Source organism: Alosa alosa, chromosome 2, assembly GCF_017589495.1.
Source record: "Alosa alosa isolate M-15738 ecotype Scorff River chromosome 2, AALO_Geno_1.1, whole genome shotgun sequence".
Classification (NCBI taxonomy): domain Eukaryota; kingdom Metazoa; phylum Chordata; class Actinopteri; order Clupeiformes; family Clupeidae; genus Alosa; species Alosa alosa.
This window is the reverse complement of record NC_063190.1, coordinates 10700055-10716325: the sequence shown is the minus strand read 5'-3', so window position 1 is coordinate 10716325 and position 16271 is coordinate 10700055. Positions and strand designations below refer to the sequence as shown.

Here is a 16271-nt window from a genome sequence, read left to right as displayed (position 1 = left end):
GTGGTACGGCTCCATGAAACAGAATTCAAGAATAAAGATAGGATATATCTCTGGCGACAAAATATTCACTGTGCAGTTAAATCAAGCCACGATACCAATAAAAGAAACCAGGAAACGTTCATACAGGATGTATATGTACAAAATCTCCAATACAGGATGTATATGTACAAAATCTCCAATTAAAGTATCATTTCACATTCACAAGAGAGATTGTCAACTGGGGAATCCATGTCTGTAGAAACATTTTCCACAAATGTTTAATTTGGTTTCCATTTAGTTTTCTTTAGTGTGACACTGGTGAGAAGACTGTTTTCAAGGACAGTGCAATGATGAGTCTACTACCCTACTGAAAACATCCACTACACCATTCGTTTAGAGTGCTCCCTTAACCTTGTAGCATTCAACATTTAGGATAAAATAAAATCACTTCTCAAATTAGCCTTCAACTCACTTTAATATTGAAATGTGGACAATAGGAACAAACTCACTGCTATTGTATTCAAACAATCCACACACTTATTATGGATATGTTAATTTGAGTAAAGCCAAAAAATAATGAATGTTTATAATGAATACTGAATACAAACATGTGTACATGTATTATTTATAGGGAAACTTGAAAATAAGCACAAACACAAAAAAGCAAAAACACCTTCACAAGGCCAAATCTCTAGCTAATGTACTCATCTAACTGTAGTAAATATAATTGAAATATAATTGAAAACAATGCCATTTAAGAGAATTGGGATCAAATAAGTACGCAGGTCAAAAATTATCTTAAAATGGGTTTACCAGAGTGGAGCATTTAGATCCATTCTCAGTGAAGTCAAGAGAAGTGAAGTTCAGACAGTCACTGTTGTCTCCTGGACTCCTCTTCAGAGTGGTGCCAGAAGGCAGAGTGTTGTCATTGTAGGATGTTACAAACTTGAAGTCACTGGTACGTGACCCTGTGGTCATATAGGCATCATAGTTATAAGCACTACGGAGAGTTCCAGTTCCATCAACATCTGCATAGTTGGGAGGTAAATATGCACTGGGAATGGCTACTGCTCCATCAAACAGCAGTCTGGGCTTTCTCCTGTGGCAAATCCTTATGGCCACAATGAGAATGATGAAAGTGAGGAAAAATGTGGAAACAGACACCAGAGCAATGATCAGATAAGATGTGAGTTTAGAATTGCTCTCCTCATAAGACATGTCTTTCAGTTCAGGAACTTCAGCCAAGTTATCAGAGATGAGTAAATATACGGCACAGGTTGTAGAGAGAGAGGGCTGTCCGTTATCTTTCACTGAGATCACAAGGTTCTGCTTCATGCTGTCAGATTCAGAAAGGTCCCTCTGAGCCCTGATCTCTCCACTGTGGAGACCAATAGTGAAAAGTCCCGGATCAGTCGACTTCACGATCTGATACGACAGCCACGCGTTCTGTCCAGAGTCAGCATCAACAGCGATCACTTTGGAGACCAGCGAGCCAGAAAGAGCAGCTTTAGGAACCATCTCAGTCATGAAGGAGTTTCCTTCTGGAGTAGGGTATAATATCTGAGGAGAGTTATCATTCTCATCTGTTATGAACACACTCACAGTCACGTTGCTGCTGAGTGGAGGAGAACCATTGTCTCTGGCTACAACCTGAACTTTGAAGCATCTGAACTGCTCATAGTCAAAGGCCCTCACAGCATGGATCACCCCTGTGTCTCCATTAATGGATACATATGAGGAGACCGGAAAACCATTGACCTCACTGGGCAACAGAGAGTAGAACACTGTGCCATTCTGTCTCCAGTCTGGGTCTCTCGCAGTAACAGAACAGACAGAGGAGCCAGGCTTGTTATTCTCAGTCACATATGCGCTGTAGGACTGATGTTCAAATACAGGAGGGTTATCATTTACATCAGAGACAGAGAGACGGATTGTCTTGGAAGAAGATAATGGTGGTGAGCCTTCATCAGTAGCTGTTATTGTCACATTATAATCACTTATAAGTTCTCGGTCCAATTCAGCGGTTGTAACAAGTGTGTAGTAGTTTTTAATAGATGGATTTAATTTAAAAGGAACATTCTGCTGAATGGTACAGCGTATCTGTTTATTTCCCCCTGTATCTTTATCCTGAACATTAATAATCCCTATTTCACTTCCTGAGGCTACATTTTCAGGGATTGGCACATTAAGTGATTTGATGTATATCACAGGCGCGTTGTCATTTACATCTGTGATCTCTACATCAACTTTGGCGTTGGATGCCAACCCTGCACCATCTTTTGCCTTAACCCATAATTCATACTCATTTTTGTCCTCAAAGTCTACTGTTCCTATCATATTGATTTCTCCAGTCACCTCATTAATAGAGAAAAGTCTAGCTTCTTTATCAGATATATGACTAAATTCATATGTAATCTCTCCATTGGCTCCTTCATCAGCGTCAGTAGCACTTACAGTCACAACCACAGTACCTAAATGAGAATTTTCAGGTAGACTAACTTTATAAACGGTTTCACTGAATACAGGAAGATTATCGTTTGCATCAAGGACAATAACACGTACGACCGCAGTACCAGATCTTTGTGGAGAGCCTCCGTCACTAGCAGTAAGCAACAATGTCACCTGCTGCTGCTGTTCACGATCAAGCTCTTTATTTAAAACCAATTCACCGTATTTTCGACCATTCGAATGCGAATTCACATCTATGCGAAAATAATCATTCTTCTCAAGGGAATAGTTCTGTATTCCATTTCGCCCCACATCGGGATCGTGGGCCTCATCCAAAGGGAAACGTTCGCCTTTATGGGCAGATTCCCTGATTTCCAATCTGATTTCACTCTTCGGAAAACGAGGTGGGTTGTCATTTATATCCTCAATCTGCAGTGTAATCTGATGCAATTCCAAGGGGTTCTCCAAAACTAATTCGTAGTTTAAAGAGCATGACGGCTTTGATCCGCACAGCTCCTCGCGGTCAATTATTTCTGCAATAGCCAGTTGTCCTCCCTGTAGATCAAAAAAACGTCGGCCATTTCCTTCCATGTCTATTCGAGCTTTGCGATCCGATAGTCCTTTAACACTGAGACTAAGATCCTTTGCTATATTGCCAAACACCGTCCCTTTCTTCATTTCCTCTGGCACGGAATATGTGATATCGCCATTACAAGTGCACAAAAACACAACAATGAATAGGCCTACGGTCCAGAACCCAGCATGGAAATGCGAAATTCCCTTAGATTCCTTCATCTTGTTGTCAGAAAATATTTATTATACTGCAGTATAGCATCAAACAAGCTGTGTCACACAGCTAAAGGGTACGTTACTTCTAAAATTAAAATATTCGGTGTTGGGCTACCATACAAAAGCTTTTTGCTGCGTGTGTCGCGTTCATGGGTAGCCTTAACTCTGAATTATAATATTAAATCAAGGGGTGTGGACGCGTTTGTAACTGACTAAAATTGGTAAATGGCGCCACTCTGTGTATTTCTGGCATACTGCATCGAAAGAACCCTCAGAGTGACACCATATTCCTGTGTGGGAAATCCTAAATACTACTACTGTAATTATAGGTCTGATTTATTTAAACAGAGAGAAACACACAAACACTCACATGCAAGCACATTGATTTTGCATTGTGATGGTAGTCTAAAGCAACTCTTTTTGGTTGATGATTTTAAATGTGCTACTGTAGTTTGGAAAGGCTGTTGTGGTCCATCCTTTAACTTCAACCGTCCTAAACTGATGACAATCCAATCCCCTGCTGCATACCATGAACAATTATCACATACTTCAACTAATGTATTGTATTATTTAATCACAGAATTGCTAAATACTAATATGCATTACTTTTCGAAACAGTTTTATCTTTCAGCATTACTGCCAATCATACCTGGAGTTCCTAAAATCTACACATTCAGGAAAATGTCAATTGGGGTGTGATTCCTGATTGCAGACACATGCTGTCTAAAGTATTAACATGAGACAAAGTTTACACAGCCATGTTGAAGTTGACTAAAAAGAGGAATTTAAAAAATCATATTTTGGAAACTGATCTTAATGCCTTAATTAAAAAATGAGGGGAAAATCCAACCTTTAGGGACACCAATTTTCTCTGAATAAATAATGTATCATAAATAAATAAATGCCCTTCCTTAAAATTCAGGGGGCATCAGTATATAAACCCCTATGTTAAATTCCCACAGAGGCAGGCAGGATTTTATTTTTTAAGGTGAGTTATTTCATGGATCCAGAATACTATCCTCCTGATAAAGTTCCCTTGGCCTTTGGAATTAAAATAGCCCCATCATCACATACCCTTCACCATATCTCACAATTGGCATGGGGTTCTTTCCATAATCATCTCTGAATGCAAATCAAACCAGCTATTATGGTAACTGAAATAAAACCATGGCAATCATCGCATACCCTTCACCATACCTAGAGATTATTCAAAAAGAGTGCAAGAGCAACTGCACTAATCAAGTCATCAAATGATATACAAACCGAACGATAAACAATAGATCAAGAAAAAGTGGTATACAAACACAATTAGTGAAGTTGGACTTATTCCATCCTGCATGGCCTTTCAGTCTGATGAACTATTCTAAAATGTTCTAAAACACATCTCCATCACAAATCTATATTCCAAAATGTGTTAACTGCTTCCTACTCACAGTACTTAGAAGAAATAATCAAAATTATGCTTCTCTGACTTAGCCTAAACATTGATAAAATGTTATGTATGTGTTATGGATGTTATGTCCTGGCGAACATCATTTCAATATTATCTGAAGAGACTTCAAGCATAAATGTTCTCTCCAGGTTAAAATGTATGAAATAGAAGAAACACATAGTTTCTATAGCTTCCAGTATAAATGGACAATTAACTTGCCAAAACACATTAAGATAACGCCTTCAAACATATTTCTAACGTAATTCTAACAAGATATTTCAATTATTTACCAGAGTGGAGCATTTAGATCCATTCTCAGTGAAGTCAAGGGAAGAGAAGTTCAGACAGTCAATGTTGTCTCCTGGACTCCTCTTCAGAGTGGTGCCAGAAGGCAGAGTGTTGTCATTGTAGGATGTTACAAACTTGAAGTCACTGGTACGTGACCCTGTGGTCATATAGGCGTCATAGTTATAAGCACTACGGAGAGTTCCAGTTCCATCAACATCTGCATAGTTGGGAGGTAAATATGCACTGGGAATGGCTACTGCTCCATCAAACAGCAGTCTGGGCTTTCTCCTGTGGCAAATCCTTATGGCCACAATGAGAATGATGAAAGTGAGGAAAAATGTGGAAACAGACACCAGAGCAATGATCAGATAAGATGTGAGTTTAGAATTGCTCTCCTCATAAGACATGTCTTTCAGTTCAGGAACTTCAGCCAAGTTATCAGAGATGAGTAAATATACGGCACAGGTTGTAGAGAGAGAGGGCTGTCCGTTATCTTTCACTGAGATCACAAGGTTCTGCTTCATGCTGTCAGATTCAGAAATGTCCCTCTGAGCCCTGATCTCTCCACTGTGGAGACCAATAGTGAAAAGTCCCGGATCAGTCGACTTCACGATCTGATACGACAGCCACGCGTTCTGTCCAGAGTCAGCATCAACAGCGATCACTTTGGAGACCAGCGAGCCAGAAAGAGCAGCTTTAGGAACCATCTCAGTCATGAAGGAGTTGGTCCTCAGTCCTTCTGGAGTAGGGTATAATATCTGAGGAGAGTTATCATTCTCATCTGTTATGAACACACTCACAGTCACGTTGCTGCTGAGTGAAGGAGAACCATTGTCTCTGGCTACAACCTGAACTTTGAAGCTTCTGAACTGCTCATAGTCAAAGGCCCTCACAGCATGGATCACCCCTGTGTCTCCATTAATAGATACATATGAGGAGACCAGAACACCATTGACCTCACTGGGCAACAGAGAGTAGAACACTGTGCCATTCTGTCTCCAGTCTGGGTCTCTCGCAGTAACAGAACAGACAGAGGAGCCAGGCTTGTTATTCTCAGTCACATATGCGCTGTAGGACTGCTCTGCAAATACAGGGGGGTTATCATTTACATCTGATACTGAGAGATGGATAGTCTTGGAGGAAGACAATGGTGGAGAGCCTTCATCAGTAGCTGTAATTGTTACATTATAATCACCTACAACTTCACGGTCCAAATCAGCTGTAGTAACTAGTGTGTAATAGTTTTTAATAGATGGATTTAACTTAAAAGGGACATTCTGCTGAATGGAACAACGGATTTGTTTATTTTCCCCTGTATCTTTATCCTGAACATTAATAATCCCTATTTCACTTCCTGGGGCTACATTTTCAGGGATTGGCACATTAAGTGATTTGATGTATATCACTGGAGCATTGTCATTAACGTCTGTGATCTCGATATCAACTTTGGTGTTGGATGCCAACCCTGCACCATCTTTGGCCAAAACCCTTAATTCATAGTTATTTTTGTCCTCATAGTCTATAGTTCCAATTACTTTGATTTCCCCAGACACTTCATCAATAGAGAACAGTCTAGCTGCTTTGTCAGATATATGACTAAATTCATAGGTTACCTCACCATTTGCTCCTTCATCTGCATCTGTGGCAGTTACAGTCACAACAACAATACCCAAAGGAGAGTTTTCGGGTAGACTGGCTTTATAAACGGTTTCACTAAATACTGGAAGATTATCGTTTGCATCAAGCACAATAACACGTATGACTGCTGTTCCAGACCTTTGTGGAGATCCTCCATCACTAGCAGTAAGCAACAATGTCACCTCTTGCTGCTGCTCCCTGTCAAGCTCTTTATCTAAAACTAATTCGCTGTATTTTCTTCCATCCGAATTTGAATTTACAGCTAGGACAAAATGGTCGTTCCTCTCCAGTGAGTAGCTTTGAATTCCGTTTCGCCCCACGTCGGAATCGTGCGCTTCATTCAGTGGGAAACGTGCGCCTTTATCAGCAGATTCCCTGATTTCCAATCTGATCTCACTCTTCGGAAAACGAGGTGGGTTGTCATTTATATCCTCAATCTGCAGTGTAATCCTATGCAATTCCAAAGGGTTCTCCAAAACGAATTCATAGTTTAACGAGCATGATGGCTTCGATCCGCAGAGCTCCTCTCGGTCTATCCTGTCTGCAATAACAAGTTCTCCTCTCTGAAGATCAAAAACGCGTTTTTCATTCCCTTCCATATCTACCCGAGCTTTCCGGTCTGATAGTCCTTCAATACCAAGACCAAGATCCTTGGCTATATTGCCAAATACCGTGCCCTTCTTCATTTCTTCTGGTACGGAATAGCTCAGATCGCCATTGCAAGTACGCACAGACACAGCAATGAATGCAATACAGAACATCGCACCAAAATGAAAAATCCGCTCTGATTTCTTCTTCATGTTTTCCAAAAACAATTTTGTTCAAAAAGAAGCTAAATGCCAATGATTGTAACTTAACAAAAAGAAATGTCGACAATTCTCCTTCAATATTACTATCACGTCTATTGTCGCTTGCTATCATGGACAGCCTATAGGACTCCCTACTATAATATTAATTCAAGGGGTGTTGATGCGCTTGTAAATGGCTAAAGTTGGTAATTAGCGCCTCTCAGAGTATTTTTAGTGTACTGCTTAAATGATCAAACTACGCCTTTGGAATCACACTGTGGTCCAAACCAAAGCATTCACGCTCAACTTATGGCTGCAACAATTTCACATTCAAACAAATAAACAAAACAGCACATAAATATTATTGTTTTCTACTTGCAGTACACTTGGGTGTGATTCATCTTAAGAGCATGTCATCTAAAGGCAAAGAAATCCTCTGTAGCAGATGCTGTGAAGTCTGTTATTCTGTCTATTACAAAACTGTATGATAATTTCAGCATGCAGTGTATTTCTCCCACAATTCTGCTGTAGTTTCAAGGGCAGGAAATAATTTAATTATATTGTTTGCATGCATTAAACTGTATCCCTCTTTCTACGCAGACACAGTATCAATTTGCCAAACTGTTTCAGCATTACTGGAAACAAAGCATGATCGTTCTAATAAAAACAAAATCAGATTCTGCCATCAGAAACAAATTAAAAGACATGTTATTCCACTGCATAGATAACTGCTGTCTGAAATACTAGCATAAACAGAAAACAGTAGAACGCAATCTAAAACACTCTAAACCAACTGCTAGAAAGAAAGACATGGAGCATTTACAAGAAGAGTGTAAGAAAACAAAGAGAATTGCTCTGATGAAGTATTTCTGGACAATACAAATAGACAGGCAGACAACGACAAATCAATAGAGCTGTACAGATCAACAAACGGACAGATAAACTAAACAGATACACTTCAGTTTCAAGAAAGTAAAATATCAACCATGTGTCAGGCATGTCAGACTGTACTACCTACTCCAACATACATGGTCTTCCAGTCTGACAATCTATTAGGTTATCACAACGGTAAACCCATCATGAATGTGTATTCAAACTGCAGACTGCACACCAATAATCTCCTCCTACAATCTCCTACTTATTTATGCAAAGAGGTGAAAGAACATCTCCTTGCACAGACAGTAGAAAAACATGGCATCACACAACCATTTGGTACTTTTTCACTTACGTCCGATATTGTCTGAGGAATCTTTTAGCACAATTTCTTTCTGAATAACTTTCTTTCTGAGCCGGCAGGATAGCAAAAAAAAAACTACACTAGTCTCTGATTTGCTGGGTTAAATCAAATATGAACTCATCATACTATGCTGCGGCAGAATAAAGAAGATAAATCTGAACCCATTTCATCAACACTGGCAAGGCCTACAACATCAACCCATTAGTGAAAAGTGGCAATCTTTAGTCTTGCAGCTAAGATCCATCAGAAGAAATGAAAAATGTACTTAGCAGAGAAAAATCCTTAGTTCTCATTCTCAGTTCTTATTTTGGTAAACATATTTGAAATTCAGTTGTTTGTTTATAATGCAAAAAGTTTGGACGAAAAGGAAAGTGAAAGGAAATAGTGCCTTCTACTAGATCCTTAGGAAGTGAAAACTTATTTTAAAAAGCTGTAATTATGAAACATGTAGAATATTTCAATAAATATTTACCAGAGTGGAGTACTTAGATCCATTCTCAGTGAAGTCAAGAGAAGTGAAGTTCAGACAGTCACTGTTGTCTCCTGGACTCCTCTTCAGAGTGGTGCCAGAAGGCAGAGTGTTGTCATGGTAGGATGTTACAAACTTGAAGTCACTGGTACGTGACCCTGTGGTCATATAGGCGTCATAGTTATAAGCACTACGGAGAGTTCCAGTTCCATCAACATCTGCATAGTTGGGAGGTAAATATGCACTGGGAATGGCTACTGTTCCATCAAACAGCAGTCTGGGCTTTCTCCTGTGACACAATCTTACTGCAATGATCAGGATAATAAAAGTGAGGAAAAATGTGGAAACAGACACCAGAGCAATGATCAGATAAGATGTGAGTTTTGAATTGCTCTCCTCATAAGACATGTCTTTCAGTTCAGGAACTTCAGCCAAGTTATCAGAGATGAGTAAATATACGGCACAGGTTGTAGAGAGAGAGGGCTGTCCGTTATCTTTCACTGAGATCACAAGGTTCTGCTTCATGCTGTCGGATTCAGAAATGTCCCTCTGAGCCCTGATCTCTCCACTGTGGAGACCAATAGTGAAAAGTCCCGGATCAGTCGACTTCACAATCTGATACGATAGCCACGCGTTCTGTCCAGAGTCAGCATCAACAGCAATCACTTTGGAGACCAGCGAGCCAGAAAGAGCAGCTTTAGGAACCATCTCAGTCATGAAGGAGTTTCCTTCTGGAGTAGGGTATAATATCTGAGGAGAGTTATCATTCTCATCTGTTATGAACACACTCACAGTCACGTTGCTGCTGAGTGGAGGAGAACCATTGTCTCTGGCTACAATCTGAACTTTGAAGCTTCTGAACTGCTCATAGTCAAAGGCCCTCACAGCATGGATCACCCCTGTGTCTCCATTAATGGATACATATGAGGAGACCGGAAAACCATTGACCTCACTGGGCAACAGAGAGTAGAACACTGTGCCATTCTGTCTCCAGTCTGGGTCTCTTGCAGTAACAGAACAGACAGAGGAGCCAGGCTTGTTATTCTCAGACACATATGCGCTGTAGGACTGCTCTGCAAATACAGGAGGGTTATCATTTACATCAGACACAGAGAGATGGATTGTCTTGGAGGAAGACAATGGTGGTGATCCTTCATCAGTAGCTGTAATTGTTACATTGTATTCTCCTGTAAGTTCACGGTCTAGCTCTTCTGTAGTAACTAGAGTGTAATAGTTTTTAATTGATGGACTTAATTTAAAGGGAACATTCTGCTGAATGGAGCAGCGAACCTGTCGGTTTCCCTCATCATCCTTATCCTGAACATTAATAATCCCCACCTCTGTTCCTGGGGCTACATTTTCAGGAATAAGCACATTAAGTGATTTGATATATATCTCAGGTGCATTATCATTTACATCTGTGATCTCTATTTCAACTTTGGAATTTGATGCCAACCCTGCACCATCCTTTGCCTGAACTCTTAATTCATATTCATATTTGTCCTCATAGTCTATTGAGCCACTCACTTTGATCGCTCCAGTCACTTCATCAATAGAAAAAAGTCTGGCTGCTTTGTCAGATATGCGACTGAATTCATAAGTCACCTCTCCGTTTGCTCCTTCATCTGCATCGGTGGCACTTACAGTAACTACCACTGTACCTAAGTGTGAATTTTCAGGTAGACTGGCTTTGTAAACATGTTGGCTGAATACTGGTCGATTATCGTTGGCATCAAGGACAATAACATGAATAACTGTTGTGCCTGATCTACGGGGAGAGCCTCCATCACTGGCTGTAAGCAACACAGTCACCTCTTGCTGCTGTTCCCGATCAAGTTCTTTGTCCAAAACCAATTCGCCATATTTACCTCCATCCGAATTAGACTGCACATCAAGGGTAAAATGTTCGTTCTTCTCTAATGAGTAGCTTTGAATTCCGTTTGCTCCCACATCCGAATCGTGCGCCTCATCCAAGGGGAAACGCTCGCCTTTATGGGCAGATTCCCTGATTTCCAGTTTGATCTCACTCTTCGGAAAACGAGGTGCATTGTCATTTATGTCCACAATCTGCAAGTTAATCCGGTGCAATTCCAAAGGGTTCTCCAAAACTAATTCATAATTTAACGGGCACGACGGCTTTGATCCGCACAGCTCTTCGCGGTCTATTCTTTCTGCAATAACCAGTTCACCTCCCTGTAGATCAAAAAAACGACGGCCATTTCTTTCTATTTCTATTCGAGCCTTGCGATCGGAAAGTCCTTTGACACTAAGACCAAGGTCCTTTGCAATATTTCCAACAACTGATCTTTTCTTCATCTCCTCTGGTACGGAATAGCTCAGATCGCCACTACAAATGCGCACAAATGCAAATAATGCCATGCAGAACGCAGCACGGAAATGTGAAATCCCTTCGAATTGCTTCATTGTTTTATCACAAAATCGTCTTCACACCTTATATCTTCGCCGAAGACCAACGAAAGCGTATTTTCTAATGGAAAGTAGCGTTACATATGTTGTGCCCATGTATAATATGGATTTGCTATTGAATACTAAATGAAGGGGTGGGCACGTATTTGGTAAAGAATAAAATGGGTAAATGGCGCCACTCGGAGTACACTTTGACATACTGCAGACATCCTGAAAGGATGCTCTTTCATCATAATTTTATATTACTAGAGCTCCAGAATTAAAAAAAAAATTATACTATATAATCTTGTTATGACTGCATGTAGTAGGCTAGACCTTTTTTATTTGATGCATTTGGGCTAACTGTTTTTGAAGTGCTGTAGTTGGAAGCTCCGATGCATCTGAATACCCTTCCCTGCTAGATTCCATGGTGTTTCCAGACAAGCCCATAAAACGACAATGACCTAAAATACAGTGTAATTTTGCCACAGGTTCTCTTTTTAAAACAAAATCCGGTTGAACATACAAGTGATAGTTGACGCAAGTTATAATGTGCACAAAATCTATCTCTGTGCCAAACTGTTTTAGTATCACTGCCTATCTTAAATTATGCTTTAAAAGAATAACATTACCAGGGTTCCCACTCTAAGCTAAATGTAAAATTCCATGACTTTTCCCTGACTTTCCTTGACAACCCCCATCACCCCTGAATTTCCATGACCTACTATATAATGAAGGGTGCAATATATACCGACCAAAGATTTCAGAACAGTCGTGTAGCATTCAAGAATCTTTTACTTTTTTTAAAGTTGGACTAACTACTCAAGCAAGCATTTATATGTTATATTAATGCAGTTGGGAATAGGCATACTTGTTTTGAAATATTGTTGTGCCTGTACCCTTTAAATGGAGAGGACTTCGCTGTAACAGCCGTTGCAAGGTCTGGTAAATCAGCCCTATTCAAAGCTGTATCTTAACCTCAGCATAGACCTCCCTTTGGTTTCTTTCAGATGGGAGGGCATGAATTAATTTACTTATACAAATGTTAATCAACATTTCCATTAGTAGGCTAGTTCAAACTAAATCCATCACAATACACATACCGTTCTGCTGTGCCAAACTGGTTAAGCAATACTTCAAAACAGTCATGATTGTTTCTAGGAAACATCATTAGGCTACAGAGTCTAAAATACTAACAAACACATGTAGAAACCAATAACAAAAACAACCCAAGCTTCCAGTCTGTTGAACTATGACATTATCACAATGTTCAATCACACTCATGACTGCATATTCTACAGTACACTAACAACCTCAAAACACTGATAGTGAGTTCCAAAAAGCATTGCAACGCAATCAAAGAGCTTCTTTGCATAGAAAGTAGGAAAATATGGCTTCACCTAACAATCTAACATTCTTTCACTGACCTCAAATGTTATCTGAATAAGACAATGTTATCTGAATATAACAAGTTAATAGAACACTATATACGCCTATAGTCTCTGTTTTTTATTTATTAGGTTAAAATCAACAATTAACTCACAATACTATAATGACGTTGCCAATTATGCCTGTATCAATTTAAACAATATCAGCAAAGCCTACAACATTAAATATAAAACAAACCAAAAGTATGGCAATAGATTCAATATTTAGGATACACACATCAGACAGAAGATATTAGGAATGAAAAGCATTGATAGGTCTCATTATCAAAATGCAGAGAATCTCAGTCAGATCATACCCCACAGATTATAGAATCATCCTGATCTAACCCTAACCTATAGGGAAAATGTATGTAGAAATTCAGCAGTTGCTTGAATGTCATGGAAAGACTTTGGAATGGTAGACAAATAGTGACTTGTCTCAGATCTGTAAGAAAATGGCATCTGTCAATCAAAAGCTATAATCAATCAAAAGCTATAATTTCTATAATAAAAAACAGCTATAATAAAAAACAAATATTTAAATTATTTACCAGAGTGGAGTATTTTGACCCATTCTCAGGGAAGTCAAGAGAAGTGAAGTTCAGACAGTCACTGTTGTCTCCTGGACTCCTCTTCAGAGTGGTGCCAGAAGGCAGAGTGTTGTCATTGTAGGATGTTACAAACTTGAATTCACTGGTACGTGACCCTGTGGTCATATAGGCGTCATAGTTATAAGCACTACGGAGAGTTCCAGTTCCATCAACATCTGCATAGTTGGGAGGTAAATATGCACTGGGAATGGCTACTGCTCCATCAAACAGCAGTCTGGGCTTTCTCCTGTGGCAAATCCTTATGGCCACAATGAGAATGATGAAAGTGATGAAAAATGTGGAAACAGACACCAGAGCAATGATCAGATAAGATGTGAGTTTAGAATTGCTCTCCTCATAAGACATGTCTTTCAGTTCAGGAACTTCAGCCAAGTTATCAGAGATGAGTAAATATACGGCACAGGTTGTAGAGAGAGAGGGCTGTCCGTTATCTTTCACTGAGATCACAAGGTTCTGCTTCATGCTGTCAGATTCAGAAATGTCCCTCTGAGCCCTGATCTCTCCACTGTGGAGACCAATAGTGAAAAGTCCCGGATCAGTCGACTTCACGATCTGATACGACAGCCACGCGTTCTGTCCAGAGTCAGCATCAACAGCGATCACTTTGGAGACCAGCGAGCCAGAAAGAGCAGCTTTAGGAACCATCTCAGTCATGAAGGAGTTGGTCCTCAGTCCTTCTGGAGTAGGGTATAATATCTGAGGAGAGTTATCATTCTCATCTGTTATGAACACACTCACAGTCACGTTGCTGCTGAGTGGAGGAGAACCATTGTCTCTGGCTACAACCTGAACTTTGAAGCTTCTGAACTGCTCATAGTCAAAGGCCCTCACAGCATGGATCACCCCTGTGTCTCCATTAATGGATACATATGAGGAGACCGGAAAACCATTGACCTCACTGGGCAACAGCGAGTAGAACACTGTGCCATTCTGTCTCCAGTCTGGGTCTCTCGCAGTAACAGAACAGACAGAGGAGCCAGGCTTGTTATTCTCAGTCACATATGCACTGTAGGACTGCTCTGCAAATACAGGGGGATTATCATTTACATCAGCGATAGATAGATGGATTGTCTTAGAGGAAGACAATGGTGGGGAACCTTCATCAGAAGCAGTGATAGTTACATTGTAGTCACTTATAAGTTCACGGTCCAGTTCAGCTGTAGTAACTATTGTGTAATAGTTTTTAATTGACTGATTTAATCTAAATGGAACATTCTGCTGGATTGAGCACCGAACCTGTTTATTTCCTCCTGTATCTTTATCCTGCACATTAATAATCCCTACTTCTGTCCCAGGGGCTACATTTTCAGGAATAGGCACATTAAGTGATTTAATATTTATCACAGGAGCATTGTCATTAACATCTGTAATTTCAATGTTAACTTTTGCATGAGAAGCCAGCCCTGCACCATCTTTTGCCTGAACTCTCAATTCATATTTATGTTTTTCTTCATAGTCTATGGCCCCAATTACAGTTATCTGTCCGGTCACCTCATCTATAGAGAAAAGCTTGGTCTCCTTAGCAGACATGCGATTAAATTCATAAGTAACTTCACCATTTGCTCCTTCGTCTGCATCTGTAGCGCTCACAGTCATCACCTCTGCACCTACAGGGGAGTTTTCAGGTAAACTGACTGTGTAAACCGGCTGACTAAATACAGGTAAATTATCATTCGCGTCAAGGACAATAACACGTATACGTGCAGTTCCAGATCTTTGTGGAGCTCCTCCATCTGATGCAGTTAGCAATAACGTAACATCTTGTTTCTGCTCACGATCAAGCTTTTTGTCTAAGATTAATTCGCTATATTTTCCTCCTTCCAAATTCGAATGCACGGCTAGAGTAAAATGGTCATTTTTTTCTAGTGAATAGCTTTGAATTGTGTTTCTCCCCACATCTGGATCGTGTGCTTCATCTAAAAGAAAACGACTGCCTTTATCCTCGTTTTCACTGATTTCCAGTTTGATTTCATCCTTAGAAAAATTAGGTGGATTATCATTTATATCTTCAATCTGTATAAAAATCCGATGCAATTCCAAAGGGGTCTCTAAAACCAGTTCGTAATTTAACGTGCACGATGGCTGCGATCCGCATAGTTCCTCGCGGTCTATTCTCTCTGCTATAACTAGTTCTCCACCCTGCAGATTACAAAAACGCTTGTCGTTACTCTCCATGTCTATGCGGGCCTTGCGATCCGACAGTCCTTTAATACTGACACCAAGATCCTTTGCAATATTTCCAATCACCGACCCTTTCTTCATCTCCTCTGGCACAGAATAGCTCAAATCGCCATTACCAAAGCGCACAAATCCTACAACAAATACAATCCAGAAAACCGCAGCACATCCTTTATAGTCCATCATCTTGCCATCAATCAAATAATCCGAGTATGGGTTCTCACGTTAATTAACTTATATAACCTAAAGTATTTCGAGAAAGATTTTACGTTAAGAAAAATTACAACGCGTCAGCATTGCTAGACCCGTACATCTAGGTTTGTCGTGTTTAGGGGCGTCCTACAATCTAATATAATATTAATTCAATGGGTGGTGATGCGCTAGTAAAGGAATAAAATTAGCCAATAGCGCCCCTCGGAGTACCTTTGGTATACTGCAGTGCATATTGTCAACTCAATCACACACTGATGATCGCAGAGTGTTTTGCAAGCCTACCAGACTATTGTTGTGAGGTTATATTTTCATTGAAACTCAGGTACATATCTACAGTATCAAGAATATTAAAGAGAAGTCTGTTACTA

At 40.0% G+C, this 16271-nt stretch overlaps 1 protein-coding gene across 6 annotated transcripts in view; it reads right to left on the bottom strand.

The window, feature by feature from the left end:
* LOC125286898 (protocadherin beta-15-like) overlaps positions 1-15993 on the bottom strand; it is a 163124-nt gene extending 147131 nt beyond the window's left edge. For 2 of the 6 annotated variants that reach the window (XM_048232357.1, XM_048232513.1), the window contains exon 1: positions 13453-15993. In XM_048232357.1, the coding sequence (XP_048088314.1) occupies positions 13453-15876 (2424 nt within the window). In that variant the 5' untranslated portion in view covers positions 15877-15993. Of the gene's footprint in view, positions 1-792; positions 3340-4938; positions 7467-13452 lie in introns of those variants that run through there. The other 4 variants (XM_048232343.1, XM_048232488.1, XM_048232351.1 and 1 more) reach the window with 3 other exon arrangements.
* Between the last annotated feature and the right edge of the window lie 278 nt (positions 15994-16271).